The sequence below is a fragment of the Falco punctatus genome (genome assembly GCF_963210335.1).
Source record: "Falco punctatus genome assembly, chromosome: 20".
NCBI lineage: Eukaryota > Metazoa > Chordata > Aves > Falconiformes > Falconidae > Falco > Falco punctatus.
Window position 1 is genome coordinate 3,668,957 of NC_137600.1, and position 20,519 is coordinate 3,689,475.

Consider the following 20,519-nt stretch of genomic DNA (forward strand, 5'->3'; position numbering starts at 1 on the left):
CGCTGAACTCGCCGGTTATCTGTCTGGTCCTTAGCTAAATGTAAGGGTGTTTACTTCAGCATCCTGGCTGCTTTCCAGTCTTGGCAATTCTCTCCAACTTCCTAAATTTCCATTGGACTTGAATATGGTAATTTTTTTTTTTTCCCCCTTCCTGCCCTTTGGCACCTGCAAACAGTTGCTGCGTGCTCTTAAACAGCTTATGTTTCATGCTCGGAGAGGCTGCATCTCCATGCTGAGCGAAAAAATGTTCCTTTCGTTCTCTCCGACTCTCCGCGAACGTAGGTACGTGCATGGCCGAGTCGTGCAGCCAGGAACATTTCTAAGGAGCCCAAGGGTCCATTTTGAAGCTGATGAGATGCAGGAGAGAAATGCAGAGCTTGCACCTCCCCTTGTCCTGCTGGCAGATAAACCCCAGCAACATTTCTAGGATAAAAGTTTCAGATTAATGAAAGCTGCCTTGAGGAGCTCTTCTTATTTCCAGTTAGGTATTGCTTCCCCTCGCAGAGACAGTCCTCCCTAGCCTCTCCCAAACTTGCTTTGACCTAGAAAAAGGCTTTTGCTACAACAGCTGCACTTTATTACATCTTCACTGGTGGTCTTTTATGGTTTATTAGCCAAAGAAACAGATAAGTATAATCCAGGCAATTATCATTAGTGGTAATATAGCGTAATCAGAGGCACATGTGCAGTAAAATCTCCATTCAGTTGTCCAGGGATAGTAGGTTTCCGACAAATATTGTAGAATTTGTTGAACCATGGAGAAGAAAGCAGTAGTAGATTTAGAGGGGGGTGGAGGCTCGTATTGTTTAAACCCTTCTGCTTCTGGGGATGTAGGGTTATTCAGAGTTTTGCTTTTTGAGCCCCAAGAAGCCCTTGGCTGGGAATCACTCATTTAACTTCAGGGAAGGAGCAAAGCTCTGGTGAGAATATTGCATATTTCAGCGTTTGGGTTGGGCAGGGAGCTGGGATGGCTGGGAAAGGTCGGGAGGGATCTGCTCTCCTCTTTGGGAGATGCCTGCATAAATTCACACCACATCAGTGAATTTGGGGCAAGGGGGAAGTAAAACAGCTGTTTTTTACTTCACTCTTCCAGTTCTTCACTCCGGCTTGGGTGAGCAGCGAGGTGTATTGGCTGGATTGGGGATCGGTGATAGACTCTGTACTGTCATCTTAGTATTAACGTATTGTGTGTCAGTATTTAAGGAAGGAAGCAGCTTAAATTAGCCAGGTGGTTTGGAGATTCACGGGCTTTAATGCTTTTCACGTTTGGAACCGATTTTCAGTGTCGCAGGGTCTCAGTTTAACAAACTCCAGCTGTCTGAACCTCCCTGGGCATCGGGATGTTGTGGTCACCCCGGTACGGTACCACCCCCTTGGCTTGGAGCACGGTCCTGCTCCTGTAGCCGAGGAGCTGCTGCGGGATGGGGAGAGGCAGTGGCAGGGGGGACACAGTGGGCATTGCCACCTGGGTGCCATCAACCCGGGCTGGGTGCCATCAGCCCGGGCTGGGTGTCAGCGCAATGGGAGGTCCCAGAGGTACAATCCCAAGAGCCGTTCGCAGCAGATTGATGTAGAAATTCAACTAGAGCTGGATGTCTGCAAATATCTGCCAGCGATAGCAACCGGTGCTTGGCATCCACCAAGCATGGGAGGGGGGGTCGTCGTCTTCTTCCCACACCCCTGCCATTAACATGAACCCTGGAGCTGCATTTCCTCGCCGGCAGCCGAAGCAGATAACCGGCCACCAGCAGCCCCAGGGGTACCCGGGACCGGAAGCAGGAAAAGCCGCTTTCATGTCCTTAACGAGCCCCTAATGAGGATTTCGTGCACAAAGCTAGCCACATGGCTGCCTGGCCCCCTCCCGCCGCGCGGGGCTCTCAGCCTAATCCCCAGCTCGCTGCTTTTTTGTACCGTCATCTTCATTTCTGTTCCTTTTCGCTCTGGTCGGAAGGGCTGGTTTTAATTTCCCCCTTCCTGGTGGGTGGACGGGCCCACGACGGACGTGTGGGCACGGGCTGAGGAATGGCAGGCATCCCCCAACATAGCCCAGATGCTTTGGCCTCGCGCTGAGCCATCCTCGGGCCTCTCCAAACTTCCTCCTCATCTCATCCACCGTCACTTTCTTTTGCGTCTGATGCTTCCCAGCTCTGTTCTTCCTTTTTCCCCTGTCCGGTGCCAGCTGTAGATCCTGTCCTCTTCCTTTTGCTTTCGTTATCCAACCGCTTGTCCTTAAAATACCGTAGGGAAGAGCGCATGTGCATGCCAGCCTAGTCCAGCTCACGGGGCTGCCAATGAGAGCGGTCAAGACATTGGCAAACAGGGAGAAATAAAGGTTTTACTATTATTTTTCCCTGAGCTGAAGCCCTAGCACCTCTTTCGCATTGCTGACGCTAAAAATGGGGACTGGAGGAAGCCGCAGGGTGAGCACTGGGGATACATCGGGGGTGGAGAGGGAGAGGAGGAGGTGGGATGCTCGGGGACCTTGCTGCAGGCAGGGAGGTGATGGGATGGTCCCACTCTTTGTGCATCCTTGCCACAAGCTGCTCACCGGGTTTGCCGGCAGCCTCCCACTGGAGAGGGAGAGAAGTTTTCAATCTTCAAGGCACCAGACTTGTCAGCTGGGCTGACTAGCGAATGAATCCGGCTGCAGTGGGAATCCTGGTGGCACTTTTATCCTCCGTGGCAGTGTCTCTCCAGCTCTGTCCTTTAATTACGGGAAGCTGAAGGGAGGCTGGAGCGGAGACGAGGTGGCAACATGATTTATAATTCAGAGAATCCAGCGATTTATGTTTTTTTTCCAAGGCTAAACTGTCATCCTAAGAGGAGTTCACCAGTACATTCCCCCTCTCCCCCGCCCAGCAGCGGGGAGATAGTAATTTGTATTTTCTTTTAGTTATCCCTGTGTATCTCCCCTCACCTGCTCCTCTTAAGCCGCCTGTACTGTAATCCCCGCTCAGCAGCCTTGCCTAAAAAGTGACAGGGAACAACGGCAGCTTATTCTGCAAGCTGCTTTTGTGGCGGGGGCTCTAATGCCCTGTGCTGCTGTTTTACCTTCGCTCCCACTCTGTGTTTTTAGCACCGTACCCACCACGTTTTCTTTTTAAGTCGGCTTCAGTTTTCTTTGCTTTGTATTAAAAAAAAAAAAAAAAAGAAAGTCTTGAGTAACAGAGGGCGGTCCTGGGGATTTGTGAGCGGTTACGGCTGTCAGACCCTCTCATCCCCTACAAAATCAGGGTCTGGGTGGAGCGTATGAGGAAGGATGGTGCTGGCCTTATCAACAAATACCCGCACCAGCTACAGGGCTTTTCACCCGCACTTCTTGCAGCACTTTGTAGCAGGAGAGATCGTTGTCCCCGTTCCACCATGGGTGAAATGACCCAGGTTTGCTTGTGGGGCTTCCCTGGTCTTGCTAAAGTGCTGTCGTTCTGGGTTTCGTTGTTCAGACATCCAGAGTGGCTGATGTTCTTTGGATGTTGCTCGCCACCCGCGGCACTGATGATGGTCCTTGTCCCTTGTCTGCTGGTGCCACGGCTGCCAGGAGGGTTTGCGATGCTTAGCCAAAGGCTTTGGAAAAGACTTGAGATCCTTGTGGGGTTGTTCTGGCAGGGCTTGGGAAGCTGAGGGATGTGTTTGTGGATGGCAGCAGCTTCTGGAGCCTCTGTAGACGGCCTTTCTGCCAGGCTTTCCATGAGGAGCATTTGTAAATAACATGCATGAGATATTTGCAAAGACACTGGGGTGACATGTGAAATGCAGTGAAATTTATTAAGTCATCAGAATAACTTGGCAGTGGCGGGAGCCCGTATCTCTCTATCACCCTTCATGAGTGTTTACCACCCCTGGCACTTGACTTGAGATCGTGTTTCCGTGTATACAGGGGAGAAAAAGCCGGGCAGGACTGCAGCATGGGCGAGAAACCTGCTTCTGAACTCCCGGGGAGTTTCAGAGCTGCTGGGTTAACAGGGAATTCAGGCGGAGTAATTCCTTCAGGTGCCAGAGGCAGCTTCGCCTCAATCCAGATCAGTCCAAGAAGGAAGGAGCATCCTTCCCTGCTTGAGCTGAGCTAATCCTGCATGAAAATTAAACCAGGTGACTCACGAGGAGAGCTCAGTCTGCATGGGGAGAGCTTGGTTGGCACTGGGAGAGCTGGGTCGGGCACGCTGGTGGCGTTTGGAGGAGCCGCAGCTGGCCAAGTCCTTCCTGGTGGTGCCAGCGGTGAAGGACCACGGCACCGAAGCAACCTCAGCTGCCACGCAGGGTTTAGACTTAGAAATCCCCACGCCACACCTCGCTACTCGGCTGTGGCTGCTCAGGAGAAACTCCAGCACTCAAGCAGGTTTCAACTTTGCTGCTCACAGCCCTTAAAACCCCCTCGAGCATCTCAGGAGGGTGGTTTGAGCCCCCTGGGCACATCCCTCAGCAACCCATCACTTAATGCTGATGTTCCTTTCCAGTTCCCCAGGCCAGCCCGGCTTTGGATCCAGGAGCGGGAGTGATGCGTTGTGTTAATGGCAGCTTGTGGAGCTGAGCCATCCCCCTTCCCCCTCTGAAATGCAGCGTATAATCTATGCATTAAAAGTCCTTGTGAGACAGTAGTTGCTGTGCCTACACAGTAACAGCCTCTTCAGATCCAGCGCTGTAGATATTTTTTTAAAGCGCTGCTGGAGTACAGTGTCCTTCCATTATGGGCTGCGAAATTGCACTGAGTTGGTACTGGGAACAAAAAAAAAAAGGGGGGGGGGAATAAAAATCCAGCCTTTTTTCCTTTTTAAAACCAGCTTTAACTTCAAAGTAAATGGAAACTGTCTCGCTGATCGTCTTCTGCATTCTCTCTTGCTATATTTCTGAGCTAAAGGGTTCGCTTTTCCCCTGCGGTAGCGAGTTTGTAAGATGTAAATGGCTGCGTGCTAATTCTCTGGTGTCTCGTGGCTCTTTTAATGTACGAGCACCGTGGAGGTGCCGAGCGTGAGGGAGTGTGTAAGAGAAAGGACTCGAAAGCCGGACCATCAGAAAAGCACCGTTTCAAAGCTGGTGTTGGGTACCGACACAAGGCTCAGCTTTTTTGAGGCATCTTCTTGATAAGCCTTTTCCAAGAGCTGATGGATGCGCGGGCAGCGGTGGCCACATCCAGGCCACGCTGGTGGCTTGGCAGCCCCGGAAGGATGGCCGCAGCTCAGCATTTGGTGCACAGCCTCCCTGCAGACCAGGGGAAGGAGGATTTCCCAGCCCCAGGCCACCTCCTCGCATGTTTCCCAGGCTCGGAGGCAGGTTGTGGAGGAGCAGCGTGTTCGCCCCCATCAGCCTGAGTGAGCTGCAGCTCGCTCCTGCCCTGCTCTTGGATGCGACGCACAGAGGTACGAGGTTGTGTGCCATTGCCAAACCTCCCCCTGTCGGGGATATAGGACAAAGATAGAGCCGAGAGCCTCTGGCCTGGTGGGATCCATCCTTTCCATTGCCAATTTGTTAATAATTGGGAGAAATTTCTGCAGAAGCTGCAACCTCAAGCTGCTGCCGTTAAGCGTGCTCTGTTGCCAAAGAACGCTTGTGTTGTTACACCGAGGAGACCTCTCCGCCCGGGTACCCCTTCCCCTCCTCCGTGCAGTCCTTACTGCCCATCCCTATTTCCCTAGCCCTCTCACAGCATATTTTTGGCCCTTATGGAGAGGGAGGAGATATTTTAGCAGCCAGCCATAGCCCAGGAGATGGTGAGTCCCTGCTTGGAGCCCAACGCGGCCAGGACGTGTAAGCCACCGCGGCATTTCAATATAACGGGGAGCCGTGTGTGAAGGTTACCATAAAAAGCAATGTCAGGGCAGCAGCATCTGATCCGCGCGCGGGCAGCTGGGCGGCAGGGTGACGCTGGGTGAGCTCCCTGATGACTTTTGCAGGTCGCTCCTCGTGCCACAGCCCCAGCTGCGACAGTCTCTCGCGATAGTCTGGGTCGGAGGGAGAATATCATCGGGTGAGCCCATGAGAGCTTTGCTGGCCGCGCGCGGGCTGGCCCTGGTTATCCTCAGCCGGCGGCGTTGCAGGAACGCGTCACTGGTTCGGTGGGGGATGCTTGAACACAAACGCCTGAACATAAATTCGTACTAAAACAAACCCTTCTCCCTCGCTTCTGGCGTTTGCCCTTTGCAAACTGGTTGAAAAAAAGGCTCAGGGGACAAAAGCTTTGCCTCTGCACCCGCCGGTCTGGCACATTAGCACCCTCCGGGGTGAGCGCAGCGGCGGAAAATGAGATTTTAATAGGGGATGGAGTGGCTGTGCAGGGCTGCGAACGCCCGTGGTTTTGTTTGAACCCCAATGGCTCTGTGTTAGCCCTGCATCTGATTACATCCAAAGCAAATTACAGTCGTAAAGTGAGATTTCTGGTTTTCTTTTTGCTAATGTGCCCCCCAGCCTGGATTATAGGGTTAGGGTTGTTTTTTTTCTTTTCAATTTAAAGAGATCAGAAAGCTCTTCGCTTGCCTCTCAGAAGTAAAAACCATCACCAGGCTGTTTAGATACATTTTTTTCACGACTGGTTCCTGGCCTTGGCCCCCCAGAATGACCCTGTAATGTGTGGAGATTAAATTAATATATCCAGAGGTAGCATGACCCATTTCATATGAACCCACAGCCCAGCACCAGCGCAGTCCCTGCCAGTATAATTTGATTTACTGAAATTTGGGAGACGAGCAATGCTCCAGTTTCTGGCTCTCCCTCTTCTGTCATGTTCAAAAATATTCTCTCTTGTCTTCACCGTCAGATGTTCATGTTTCCTCAATTTGTAACACATTTTAATAATATGAATCTTCCCGTAGCCTGGCTAATTGTTGGCTGCCGTTAATCCTTCTGTGTGGGGTACAGAGCTCCTCTTCAGCTGGGCAAGCCTTGCTGTACGGCAGGCTGAGGTTTGCGACCCTAGGAATCGTTCGGAAAAGCAAAAGTCGCTGCAGTTAAAATTTATTTTGCACTTCATATATATTTTTCCTGGACTTTTTGATTCAACTCCTGCCTGCTCATTCCGTTTCCAGACACGGTGTTGGGGAAATACCACATTAGCTGACTATATATGGGGGGAAATTGTTTATTTTTCTCTCTTTGCTTTGCACGGTGGAGTTAACAGCTTTGTTTTCTGCAGCAGCTTCCGTCCCCCGTCCCAGATAAGGCAGCTCTCCGTGTTCTTGAACACAGCAACTGGAAGAGAGGGGGAAAACTGTTAAAAATAAAGAACTAATGGTAAAAGCATAAGGGCTGGAAGGAGAAGTCAGAAGCAGGTTGGGACCTTCAAAGTACTTTTAGCAGGCTTTGCAAAATTGGCTCATTTTTTATTATTATTATTATTATTTAAAAACACACCCTTCGACACATGAATTGACCTTCACAAAAAAACCCAACAAGCATGTGCTTCTCGCTGTCCTCTCAAACACTGTACCCTGGCAAGGCTTTGCAAATCTTTATATATAAACTTAATCATTTCTTCCAGTCTCCTGGAAGATTGCAGCAAAAGCTTTTCTCTTTGGAACGGGCTTTGTTTAAACCCCTGGGTGTTTTTGGTCTGAATCCTGAATTATCTGGGAACTTTTTGGCTGGGAAGTTGCCTTGGATGCTGCATCCGACCAAGATATCCCAATCTAATGCCCTTCCCATCCTTTCACCAGGTTCAGCAGTGTGTTCCCCAGCCTGAACATGGCAGTAAAGAGACGGGAGCAAACGCTGCAGGACTACAAGCGCCTGCAGTCCAAGGTGGAGAAATACGAGGAGAAGGAGAGGACTGGACCCGTCCTTGCCAAGCTGCACCAGGTACTGAGATGCTCACGGCCCCAGAACTCAAGTAGGGTCACCAGGAAAACTTGGGAAGAGCTTTTCTCTTGGTGCTTGACATCCATGCCAAGCCCCCGTGGAATATAACATTTTGGGAGCATGTCTTTTATTGATGCAAAATTGCCACGTAGGGTGCTTGCTAACAGAAATGTGAGTTAGAGCACTCAGTGAAGGGAGAGAGCCAGTTTTCCAAAATAAAATGGAACAAAAGCCACGGGAGCTGGGGATGCTCGGGGGAGCGGCCAGCGCTGAAGTCGATGCGTAGGGGATTTCCCCCTGACCTCCGTGTCCGAGCAAGCAGCTGGGTGGGAAGAGGGGAAGATCAGAGCGTTTTGAGGCTTTGTGTTTGCCACCTGTTACAAAAATTAGTCTTGGAAAATTGCAGTAATTGGTTAACAGGAAGCTTTGCCAGATTCTTTTCTCTCTCCCGAATTTTAGCGAAATCATGATTATTATTATTTTTTTTTCTTATATTAAATCTTCACCAGCATTTCTCCCCCAAATCTGTCGCTCCTGCAGAATGTTGCTTGATCCTCGAAGGAACAGTTGACTTTTTCGGCGTCAAAGAACATGTATTTTTCTGATGACTTTCCCCACAAAAATTAAGTTTTGTGTTAAAGAATAGCCCTATCAGCCTTAACAAAAGAGACCTCCGATTTAATAGTAAGCAGCTTACATTGCTTAGCCTCAGTAACTAAAGCTGTGGCTGGAAAAATGTGAATGCTTTTGTCGTGGTGATTAAGCCGGTTTTAGTTATTTAATTTTTCTTCCCTTAATGAACTTCTGTGTGATCTAAGTCCTCCCCCCCAAAAAAAAAAAAAAAAAAAGATCTTAACTAACTGAGCTTAAAACCTGCAGGAGCCTTAAGCAGTCCTGAACCTGGGGCGTCCGAGAGGTCCACAGATTTGATGGGAAATAATAGCATAATCTCATCCAGGTATTTTTATTGAGCTGCAAATTTGCATCTTCCCTTCAGAGCTGTTTGCTCAAAGTATTCTGCTGTTTGGTGCCCCACGTGAGCTCCACCCCGGGAGTTTAAACGCTCCTTGTTTCGTGGCAGATGATGAATTTGCTCATTTGCCTCTCAGACCTACTTAAGCCTGATATGATTTAAGGCTCTGCCAGCCCGGAGCTTTGTCCATGCCATCCCTCCGGCGTGCTGTCCCAGGGAGCAGGACCGGCGCCGCGGCTGGGCTCGGCTCGACGGCTTTCTCCCGCACCCCCCTCCCATCGGAATGGCACCAGGATTAAGTGGCAGACTTGAACCGGTCTAATATTTCACAGCCCACCCCCTCCTGCCCTTTTCCACACCATCTCAGAGACATTTCCCTTTCTCCCCACGCTTCTGTTTAAAGAAGCCAGTTGGACACGCTGAGCTGAAGGTCACGGGCGACGACGACGGTGGGGGCAGGATCCTCTGGCGATGCTCTTGGGAATCGCAGGGCGAGGGGACATGGATGTGGCTGGGGATGTTCTCCACCCTGACTGAGCTTTGGGGCTGATTTTTGTCCATGTTCTTCTGAAGGGGAGAAGAGTGGCTGGCTCATGATCTCTGCAGCAGCCTCTCTAGGTGTCCCATGGCTTACCAGGGTCAGAGCTTTGGTCCCACCAGGCTCCATTGGATGGTCACTTGGGTCCCACCAGGCTCTGTTAGCTGGTCACTTGGGTCCCACCAGGCTCTGTTAGTGGTCACTTGGGTCCCACCAGGCTCTGTTAGCTGGTCACTTGGGTCCCACCAGGCTCTGTTAGCTGGTCACTTGGGTCCCACCAGGCTCTGTTAGTGGTCACTTGGGTCCCACCAGGCTCCTTTGGATGATCACATGGGTCCCACCAGGTTCTATTAGTGGTCACTTGGGTCCTACCAGGCTCCGTTAGGTGGTCACTTGGGTCCCACCAGGCTCCATTGGATGATCACATGGGTCCCACCAGGTTCCATTAGTGGTCACTTGGGTCCCACCAGGCTCTGTTAGCAGGTTGCTGGTTGTCCTTGGGTCAAAGCAGAGCAGCCTGCTGGCCTGGGGGGCCTCTCTGCAGGTCTGCCCAAAGGAAGGACATTTTCCCAGATGTCTGACTCCCCATCCTCTCTGTTTTCCCAGGCCCGTGAAGAGCTGAGGCCAGTGAAGGAGGACTTTGAAGCCAAAAACAAGCAGCTCCTGGAGGAAATGCCGAAGTTTTATAGCAGCCGCATCGATTACTTCAAACCCAGCTTTGAGTCGCTAGTCCGGGCGCAGGTGAGGTGCTGTCCCCTGTCAGCCAGGTGTCCCTTTGGTGGGACAGAAGGGCAGAAGGGAGCTTCTGGGGTCCCACCTGGGTGTGGATTGCTCTTAGAGCAAGGTACCTCTCGAGCCGAGTGACACACGCAGGTAACACACAGCGATCCTCCACCCAAATGCCATACCTCCAGCAGTTTCGTTACAGAGCGGTGAGAGGGCATGGGGAGCAGTGTGGGGGCGGGTGGGATGCTGGGCAGGACCTTGTCCTGGCAGAAGAGCAGGTTGGCACGTACTGGTACTGGTACCTTCGGTGATGTGGTGCTGGCTGGCAGATAGAAGGGGCAACTGGCCGTGAGTTTTTGCTGGTTTATATGGATCCGCCTCATATCAGGGACACTGCTGGTACATGTGTGATGTCCTGTCCCACACGGTTGTGTGTGTAATGCAGCGCAAGCCCTGCTTATACCTTCGCCGCTGGTATTTGATGACTTTATTCCTCTGGGTACGTGGTCTCTTTGCGTCCTGAGCTCAGGGTTGGCTCTCGTTTGAGATGGTGAGATGCTCACGGCTCCTCTGAAGGGGCTTTTCTGGCTCTTGGTAACCAGAACCCGTGTGCTCTGGCAGAGATAGAGGAGGCTGCTGTGTGATCTCCACACCAAGGATTTGCAGGAAGGGGTGGCCTAAATAAACCACAGCCTGCTTTAATTTCCATCCTCCAGCTTCCTTCCGTGGCTTGCTGCCGCTCCTCCTCCATCTTCCTTCTCTCGCCCTTTTCTTTAGGCTGGAGAAGAGCGTTATTGGGATCTAATCTAGCTTTGAACTTCTGGCATCTCAGGCATACTTCGTGCCCTGGATCATGGGGTGGTCCAGTGCCAGGAGGTGGGCGAAACCACGTGCTGCTCCTGGTGTGGGCGTTTTCCTATGGTGTTTTTTGGAAGGGAGCTGCTGCAGTGACACAGGTGCGGCGGGGTGGCTGCAAGGAGGTGCAAAGAGCACGTGTTTCATCTCACCTCCGACTTGGGGTGGTGTTCGGGGGGGTGGGGGGTGGGGGGGGTTCTCCGCAGAGCTGCCAGCAAGTTGTCTGCAGGCTGATTCACCTACCAGATGGTGCTGATGCACCCTGCCGCCGGCTGGGTGGGTGCTGGGGATGCTGTTCTTGCTGTTCCCTTAGCAATCGGGCGCGCGGGGCTCCCTGTTCCAGCCGAAATAAGCAGACTCGCTGGAGCCACCACAAAAATCTCGCTTGCCCTTCCCCCTGCAAACCCTCTCCGGCCGCTCGCTGTGGGTGGGTGGGTTGTTTGGATGAGACCTTGAAACCCAAATGCCGCCTGCCCTGTCTGGGCGTTTGTGATCCGCTGGCAGTTTCCTTAGAGAGTGGCTTTGCCCCTCTGTCCTTGGCCACGATGTCCCTCGCCTCGCTCGTGCTGGCTCCCGGCTGCCAGCTGGCTCCCGAGCTCGGGGGGAGCGATGTGCTCGGGAGATGCGAGCAGGGAGCGGCAGGGCGCTGTTGCTGGGGCTGTTTGCAAGGCTCCCCGTTTGTACCCTCTTCTTCCTTGGGGAATCCTCTATTTTGTTCCTTGGCCGTCTGCCCTGCCTCTCTTCAGGTGAGGATTTTTGTTAGGAAAAGCGAGCAAAATCTCGTGTTTAATACCCAAGAGGCAGCGTCATAACAAAGCTGATGCATCTCTCGTAGGCTAGACTAAAGCTGGTCCCAGATGGATGCTAAAGCATGTCACATCCCGCCCTCCCCGCCAACCTTAGATGGGAGCCGCATCCCTCTTTCCCAGCACTGGCTGCATCCTTCCACCCCCCGGGAGGGATGCACCGGTACGGCGGCATCTCCGCTGCTGGGAGGAGAGCTCGGCACTCCCCTAACGACTCATTTGTGCCAAGGCTGGGCTCAGGCCATGTTCCCCCCTTTCAGGAGCTCTCGCCGGGGGGCTGTGCAGTGTTTCCCCCATCGCAGGTGGCTGAAATAAAAAAGGGAAGGGAAGCGACTTGCCCAAGGTAACTTAATGAGTCAGTGGCAAGCCAGGAATAGCACCCAGGAGCCCTGACTCACCACCGCAGCGGCTGCTCACCTGCAGGGACCTGGGCAAGGGCGGGGGGGCAGCCGGGGGGCTGCTGCGGTGATGCCGGGAGCATCCCCATCCCCACATCCCAGGTCTGAGCCGGAGATGGGAGGCATGTGAACAGTGACGGGCTCTGCTGCCGCCCCCAGCCAGCCCCATTCATCCCGACGCTGCTTCCCGGGTTATCTCTCCCTCCGTGCCTCATTGAGCTTATTTAACATCTCGGGGGTTTCGTGTTACTCAATGGAATTTCTATTTTCAGCCTCTTCTGCGGGTACCTCTAGGAGCGATGGTTGGCTGATGGGGCTCCAGCCTGCATCCCTCAAGGCAAGAGGCAGACTGGGAGGCTGGGGTTGGCTCTGTCCTTGCCAGCAGCTGGCACCATGGCTGGGGCTTTGACTCTGCTGTTGCTTGTCTCCGGGTCGAACCTGCCATTTGAAGGTGGCCCTGGGTGCAAAACTATATAGTTTTCCCCTTTGGGGGGCCTGGAGAAAGCAGGGGGTTTAAAAGTGAGACAAGTGTGTGACAAGTGGCACCAGCCAGCATGAGAAGCTGTGAATGGACCGGCTGCCTCTCTGGGAACAAGCCGTGCCGTGGCAAAGGAAGGACCCTGCTTCAAACCAGCTCTGGAGCAGCAGGTTTATGGCTTTGACCCAACGAGACCCTCCAAGACCTTCTCGCCGGGTGGCTGGGTTCCCATGGCACAGCTTGGCCGCGGGCCCCGGTGCCGGGTGTCTTCTGACAGCATGACATGCCCGGAGCTCGCAGGGGCTGTAACATTCAACACCAAATACTTCTGTCCACCCACGTGCCTGGGCCAAGCCAACGGAGGCAAATATTTCCCTGGCTGGGGACTTTGAAGTGGTCACATGAAGATGAAAGGGGGAGATTTGGAGCTCTGTTGCCGGTGCGAGCACGTGAACAACACTTCCTTCCCACCTTGCGCTTTATTTTGCAGCTAGAAAACATGATACTTTTGTGGTTTGTTTTTTTTTTTTTTTAATGAAATGGGCAAAAAGATGGGGCTTGCCAGGTGGGACTGCGTTGGGGCAGTGCTGTGGGCTGGGGTGAGGCTCTGCAGTCTGGCCCTGGCAGCGACCCCGGGCTTTTGTTTTGTGTAGGGCTGACACAAACACAAACTGCCGCTGCCCGGCTGTGGCATTGTAAACGCGACCTATAGAAAATCAGGAGAACACGGTGTCCCGAAACAAAATTAGTTCAAGACAGGTGGACCCGGGGCCCTTGGCTCGATCTCAAAGGCAAGTTGGAGATGGGATTTGATGGGATGGGGATGGAGCATATGGTATCCATAGCTGGAAAAGTACTGAGCTGCAGGCAGGCACAGGGCTGCCGGCAGCAGGTACCACGGTGGCAGCCTCAGGGCGAGCTGCCTGCTGTGTGGCGGGGTCCCCCGCTGCTGGAGCTGTCAGTGCCCAGAGGTTTGGGGTGCCTCCCCTCCCCAGAGACCCCCTCCTCTCTCCATAGAGGCGGTGATGGTTTTCACCCGTATTTCAACGGGAGAAAAACATCAGGGGATCAGTGCCTGTGGGATCACATTGATCAAGCACGGGAGGCTCGGATGGAGACGCATGCTGACAGCCGGGATGACTGCCTACTGGTTAGGCACTGGGTCCTACTGGGGGAGAAGAGCATCCCCAAGGAGACCTGCTGGGCCCCAGGGACCCGGTGTCTCCCGCAGGAAGGGCTCACTGGCTGTGGCACGTGGGCGGTAGCGGGGAGGGGGGGGGGCAGCGACCAAAACGTTTGCTATGCTTTGCCTGTTCAATACAAGGTGGATGCTGGCGTGGCCAGGGCTTGGGGGGCAATCTCGGGGGGGGCGGGGGGGGGGGGGGGGCGCAGCAGCTCTCCCGGCTGCATGCAGCTGCCTCCGGCCCTGCCACCCCGGGGAGATTCGTTTCAACGTGCCGGCGCCTTTTCTGTGCCGGAATTGGCAATGCTGCATGGCCATATGTGACTGAACCGAGCCCATCTGATGCTGGGCTGGGGATGAGGGACACGGAGGGCTGTTCCAGAGCTGCGGCGCCCAGCTTTGCAGCCCTCCGGCCGGGATCCGTGCTCACCCAAGGCATTGCCGAGGGACTACGGCGGCGGCGAGTGTTTTCAGCTCGGGGCAGCATCTCTTGCTTGCGTGGGACTGGGGGCTGCAACCGGTGGGGGTGGATGCTTTGGGGTGACCTGGCTGCTTTGGGGTGACCTGGCTGCAGGACTGTGATTTGTTGACTGCAGCAGGGCCGGGGTGGGGGCTCTTGCCCGCGTATCTGCCTGCTCGGCCCCACCGCCGTGGAGTGAGTTTCGTTAGTCACTGTGTAAATGAGCATTGATGCTGAATCACCCAGCGCCCACTGCGTGGGGAGACCCGGCTGTGGAGCAGCCCCCGCCGCACCCTGGTACAGATGGACCCAGGGAAGGGTGGCAGGGTGGGGGGGATGCAGGCAGCTGGCAAAGGCATGTGGGTCCCCAGCATCTCCCCTCAGCCCTGCCCAAAATAAGCATCACTTTGAGCAGGATTAGGGGAGCCGGTCTCCATGGAGACTGTGCATATCTCTGCACTGGCGCTGCTGGAGATGCTGGGGCCGGCCCCGGGTGCCCACCGAGCCTCGCCTGTGCCCCTCTGCGAAATGGGGGCAACGCTGGCACCAGCAGCCAGCGCTTCCCCATCCCTCCCCGCCAGAGCTGGGGGCTGCCCAGGCCAGGCATCCCCGTCGGGCTACTCCTGCAGGGCCCAGCAGCCCTTCGAGGTGGGGGTCTACCTCTGCCACCCTGCCGGCAGCGCCGGGGGGCTCCTGCAGGCAGGGGCTCGCTGCCAGTGCCCACCGGGCACCGCGGCTTTCCTTCGGCAAGGGCCTGTGCCCGAGCAGGCAGCTCGGTGCCATCTGCCTGCGCTGACCCACTGGCTCCCGCTCCGGGGGAAGCGCTGCTCGCTGCGGAGTTAATTGGCGGTGCTAATTAGCACATTATTAAAACACCCCTCCCCCTGCTTCATGCAGGGTATGGTGCTGCCAGGCGCGATGCTCGCCATGCTTGCCCTGCCCCTGCCCGGCGAGCAGGGACCTGTTGCAGAGCCAGGCAGCGTGGGCAGGCGGCTCGTCCCGGTGCCGCTGGGACGGGTGACAGGCAGGGGACAGCCCGGCTGTGGCACAGGGCTGGCGGCTGCACGGCGGTGCCGGGTGCTGGTGGCAGCCCCGTGTGTGCAGCTCCCCAGATGGGAAGCGAGCAGAGAAGGGCAGCATGTTATTAAAATGTGTTGAGTTGTAATAATCCAAGGGGGTGGTATTAACACATGGGAGGAAGCTATTTTAGAAACAGAAATGCTAAGGCAAGGGGCTGGCTCGGGCAGTGCCGCACCTCTTGGCTCCCACAGCGGAATGGGGAGGAGACACCCCCCCACCCAGCCCCTGCCCCACTTGCCCCCCTATCTTTCTTCACCCCACCCCCCAACAGGTTGTCTACTACACGGAGATGCACAAGATCTTCGGGGACCTGACGGCGCAGATTGACCGGCCCGGCTTGAGTGATGAGCAGCGGGAGAGGGAGAACGATGCCAAGCTGAGCGAGCTGCGGGCTTTGTCCATCGTGGCCGATGACTGAGCAGATGCTGGTGATGGGGAAGGGACTGGGAAATTCCACCACCACCCCCCAACCCCCAGCTCAGCTGCTCCCCACCTCCTCCCTCCCAGGGATGGACTTGGGGGAAGGGCGGAGGGGGGGGAGGCTTTAACCGCTGGCTGCTCCCTTTGCCCCCGTGGCTTTGCCCTTCTGCTGGGACAAGGTGTTGCCTGGGGCCAGGGTGGGGGGCACAGGAGGGCTCCCTCCCCCAGCCAGCCATTTTCCAAAGTCTGGATTGTCTGTGCCCCACCGCCCCCCCCCCCAGCCAGGTATTGCCTTAAATAGGGGCTTGCAGCAGAGCCAGGAAGGGAGCCGTCCCGCTCAGCTGGAATGGGGAGTGGGCTGGATGCTGCTGGCCCTTCCCAGGCCCCAGCTCGATGCCACACCATCAGAGGTGTGTTGGCTCAGCACTCCCCCTCCCCACCTCAGCTCCGGATCAGGCCCTGGCTCCTTACCTTTCCAGCAGGAGGATGGGGCCACTCCTGCTGGGCTGTTCATTTTGTGCCTTAGGAGCCAGTAGCCCCCCGGGGGAGGTTAAAAGCATTCGAATTCCATTTTTTGAGGCATGTGGAGAGGGTGATGAAAGGGCTGCGCTTGCCGTGCTGAGCACTGAGTGATGCCGTGCTCTGGATCCACTCCATTTTAAGCAGGAACAGTGCGAAGTCCCCCTAACCCTAACCCCAGGGGGATGCGAAAGGGAAATGCAACCCAGGCTGGAGCAAACCCAGGGAAAAGCGGGGTCTGGGGGCTGCACTATGCCTTTGCCGGGAGGGGGTGGGGCAGGGGGCTCCACTGTTCTTCTGTAATAAAAGTTTTTGGCAGAGCAGGGCCGGGGGTGCGTGTCCCGGGGTCCGCGGTGCCAGCACCGAGCTGCTGCCGCCCTCTGCCGCCGCCTGCCAGCCACTGCCACCGGGGGGGGGGGGGGGGGGGGCGACCCGGGGCTGCCCCCCCCGTGGGCTGCCTGGCCTCCCGCTGCAGCGGAACCGGGGTGGTTTTAAGAAAGGTATTACAGGGCTGGAGAGTGTGGGAAAGAGAAAAAAAAAAAGGGATTGAACAGCCCCCGAGGAGAGTCAGAAAGGAAGCGGCTGCAGCAAAGCACAAGAAGTAACAGTTTTACAGTCAAAGACAGGGGATTTGATCCCGAGCTGGTGGCTTTCGGTACACGGTGAGGCTGCAGGAGCTCATGCTGCTGCCCTCCGTGTCCTGGGATGAGTCGCTGCTGCGTGGGATAAAGGGCTGGAGAGCGGTTACAGGGCTGGCACAGCCCGGAGCTGGTAACTGCGGCAAAGGGACCTGCTGCAGGCGTGGCAGCATCCAGGGACCACTCTGAGCCGCCGGGCAGCCTGTGGCACAGCGAGCCCCCCCGTTTGGGACCCTCCATCCTAAACAAGACTGTCTGTCCCTTGCCTGTGTGTCCAGCTCCGAGCAGCGAGGTGGCCCGTGCCCTGTCACCGACATGCGCGAGACTCGCTACGTAAGAGCTTTGCGTCGAACACAGGCAACCGATCGATCAGAGCAAACCCTGCGCATCCCTACGGCTGCCGTGGCTCTGCCTGTCCACCTCCACAAGGAGAGGGCTGGGACAGAAGAGGCTTGAGGGGACCCTGCCACCATCTACCACCCCACTTCGTGACATCCAGGCAGGCGAAGGCTTTACTGTCTCCTGCTGGAGGCCTGGTCCTCATCTGAGAGTCATTAGCCCAGAAGAGAGGAGAGGGGGTCAGCAGCAGATTGCAAAGATGGCACCCCACATCCCTGCACATCCCACCCCGGCTTACCCAGCTTCACCTCCAGCATGTGGATTTTGCTCTCCAGATACGAGTTGGCTGCTCAGCTTTCTCCAGCAGCTTCCCCAGGTTCAGCGCCGTGACAGTGTGGGTGATGTGGGCCAGGGCAGGAAGCAACAGAGAGGTTTCCTGGAACAAGAACGATTTGTCACCCACCGCAGGATCTCCAGCAGCACAAGCTTCACCCTGAGGGCATCATCCCCACGCTTACCGAAGAGCTCCTCTTCCCTTCGGTGCAAGCAGCCACAGAAATTTAAAAATCAAAGTACATGAAGGCCAGGAGAGCATCCAGGGGCAGGACAGCGCTTGGGTCCGGAGCCTTGGCTGCTGAAACACGGACGTGCGCATTCGGGATAGGAGAAGCCAACCTCCCCAAGGCACCAGCACCGCGGAGCAGGATGCAGGCTGTGCTTAAGAGTTCCCAGGACGAGCGGGATCGCACCAGGGACACTGGGTTCCCCCCAGCTATGTACCTACATCTGCTCAGCCTTTTCTTTCACCATCCTCCTGATGGCTCCAGGTTCCTGATCTCCAGCAGCTCTTCTCCAGAAAGACCAGGAGCCCCTTGTAGTGCTTGCAGCATCTCCTGGAAGAACTCAGCCACCATCACAGCCACATCGGGGAGGGAGAGGGGCACCAGGGACCTGCCTGCCCGTGCTGTGCCAAGCCTACCTCAGAGGAGAGCTGCTCCACCGCCTCCTGCACTCCAGCAGGGTAAAGGGGGGGATGTTGGAGCAGACAGCCTGCCTGGCTCCCTGGGGATGGGCCACAGGGGCTTCAGGCTCCGGCAGTAGCTTGGTGGTGCCTGGGGCAGCTCTGTGCTGCTCCGGGGCCTCCACCACCTGCTAAAAACTGCCTGGTTTAGGTGGGAGCAGGAATAGAAGGTGCTGGGAGCGGTCACCCAGAGCAGGATCTCACCTTCTCCAAAACACAGCCCTGTCCAAGCACCTGCAGAAATGAAAGGCACCTTTTGGGATATCTGAGCTGGACGGCACCCGGCATCACCACGCTCAGCACCACAGCAAAGCCTCACCATCATGGGCATTGCTGCTGGTGATGGAGGCAACGAGGGTCCCTCCTCTGCCTTGGGCTGGCACAAGGCTTCCCACTCCTCCAGGGAAGGGCACGCAGCCCCAGGTGCCTGGCAGGAAAACCACCACCACCTCCCACTGGTGCCTGAACTGGCAAATTGGACCCCCAGCACGGAACAGTCAGGCATGCCCCAGGTTGTCCAGCAGAAAGCAAGGAGCTGGACCCCCATAACACCTTCCTGCTGCTGGCTGCGAAGAGAGGAGTGAAGGGAGCAGGACCAGAGCCCCGACAGGTCCTGGAAAGGCTGGTGACTGTCCTCAGTGAGACCATTTGCAGGGACACAGTGTGAGACCCGAGCCTGAGAGCATCCCCTGCCCAGCCCACACCCAGATCCCATGCAGTCACTGCTGGGACCGAGCCAAGCCTTCTCCCCCAGCACCCGGCACGGAGAACTTCATCTCCCCTCAGCTGTTCCTTCCCAACCGCATCACATGCCGGGCCAGGTTTAAGCAAAATAAAATCAGTTGCCACGGTTACCCAGAGCAGGGATGCTATATATAACTGCCATGCAAGGAGCCCGAGCGAGGGCCACGCTCTTCCATGGGTGACGTGTGGGGAGCTGAGCCCTGGCAGACCCTGCGCCGGCTCCTGAGTGGGCAGAGGTCCTTGGCAGCCTCGCAGGGGTGGTCTGCAGTGCCCTTTGGCTGGATTAAACCCCACCTCAGCTCTCCGAAATCCACCTGGCTTCCCTCGTGGCTTCATCTGCATCGCTGTGTCACCCTGCGCAGGGCTGCCAGCCCTCCCCTGCCACCTCATCCCCAACAACCTGCCTCCTGCATCCAGTGCATCCTTACGCCCTGCAGCCCCAGAGCTGCTCAAAGCCTGGCTCCTGCTCTGTGCCATCAGCTCCTCCTGCTGTCCCTGCACTCCAGAGCTGGGTTTTACCGATGGAAACTTAACCTGAGCGTTCCTGGTGGTGCAAACTCTGCTGTCATCCAGAAACCTGCTCCTGAACAAGCGGCCCTTTGCCAGGGCTGGGTCTGCACGCCGGCAGGGACGCACGCTGCGTGCTCTCCGCGCCGGGCTGGGGAGGAGGACTCCATCTTACATAGCAGAAGTGGATAATTACTGGTTGCTCGCACCACCCACAAGGTCCCAACGTTAATAGGGAGAGCTCGCAGAAAGGCAAAAATTAACTCTACAATGTGGCGTGCTCTCAGCCTGGATTTCTGGAACGCTACCGAGGGAAGTGCATCAGCGCTCGGAGCTCCAAGAAGCGGAGGGGAGGGATGCCACCGCTCAGAGGTGCCCCAGCTGGTGGCACTTGCCTCCTGGTGCAGCTCAGCCTGTGCCACACGAGTGGCCTTGCACGCCAGGACCGTGGGGTCAGCGTCGGGGTGTCACAGGCTGTCCCGTGATGGGGACCATGCCCCACCGAGAAGCACAGCTTCATCCTCTTCCACCCCCAGGAGGGACCAGGCAGAGGCAGGCGGTCAGCCCGGTCGCAGCATCCCGGCTGTCCCCTTTCCTCCCTAAAGTCCCTTTTGCCTTTGGGGACAAGAAACAGCCAGGTGTGGCAGATGCCATCCCACACCAGTCCAGCAGTAAGCGCAGATAACAGCATACTGCCAAACGGAAGGGCTTTCCCCCAAAATGGGGTGAATTAACCCTTGCTGGGAATGCCAAGACCAGCACACACCTGGGTCCGCACCTCTGTTTCCTTTGGCGGGTGCTCGGGAGCCTTCCCTCGCGCCAGGTGACCTGGGGGCGCTGAGAGCAGACCTCCCTCCTCCTCACCTCGGCCCCAAAAGCAGAATCGGCATCATCCAGAGCAGCCTCAGCATCCTCTTCGGGGCCAGCCACCAGGAAGCAGTTGAGGTGCCACCGGTGAAGGGGACAGCATCCAGCCAGCCCAGGCAGAGGTGGGAGAAGCTGCGGGGCAGCCAGATGCTGCTGTACCATCTTCCTGGTGCTGCCGATGG

The 20,519-nt window shown here is 56.1% G+C and overlaps 2 protein-coding genes across 5 annotated transcripts in view; one reads left to right on the forward strand and one right to left on the reverse strand.

Annotated features, from left to right (window-relative positions):
• The window catches only part of BIN3 (bridging integrator 3), a 41,025-nt gene extending 25,170 nt beyond the window's left edge, over positions 1-15,855 (forward strand). For all 4 annotated transcript variants that reach the window (XM_080370399.1, XM_080370400.1, XM_080370402.1 and 1 more), the window contains 3 exons: positions 7,644-7,785; positions 9,903-10,037; positions 15,554-15,855. In XM_080370399.1, coding sequence (XP_080226525.1) covers positions 7,644-7,785; positions 9,903-10,037; positions 15,554-15,700 — 424 coding nt within the window. In that variant the 3' untranslated portion in view covers positions 15,701-15,855. The remainder of the gene's footprint in view (positions 1-7,643; positions 7,786-9,902; positions 10,038-15,553) is intronic.
• On the reverse strand, positions 15,789-20,499 carry CCAR2 (cell cycle and apoptosis regulator 2; the record flags this gene model as incomplete). Its single annotated transcript, XM_080370363.1, is given in 6 exon segments — positions 15,789-15,917; positions 15,969-17,762; positions 17,765-17,998; positions 18,182-18,628; positions 18,630-18,686; positions 20,335-20,499. Coding segments are annotated over 5 exon segments (1,089 nt in total). The 3' UTR covers positions 15,789-15,917; positions 15,969-17,576.
• Positions 20,500-20,519: the final 20 nt, after the last annotated feature.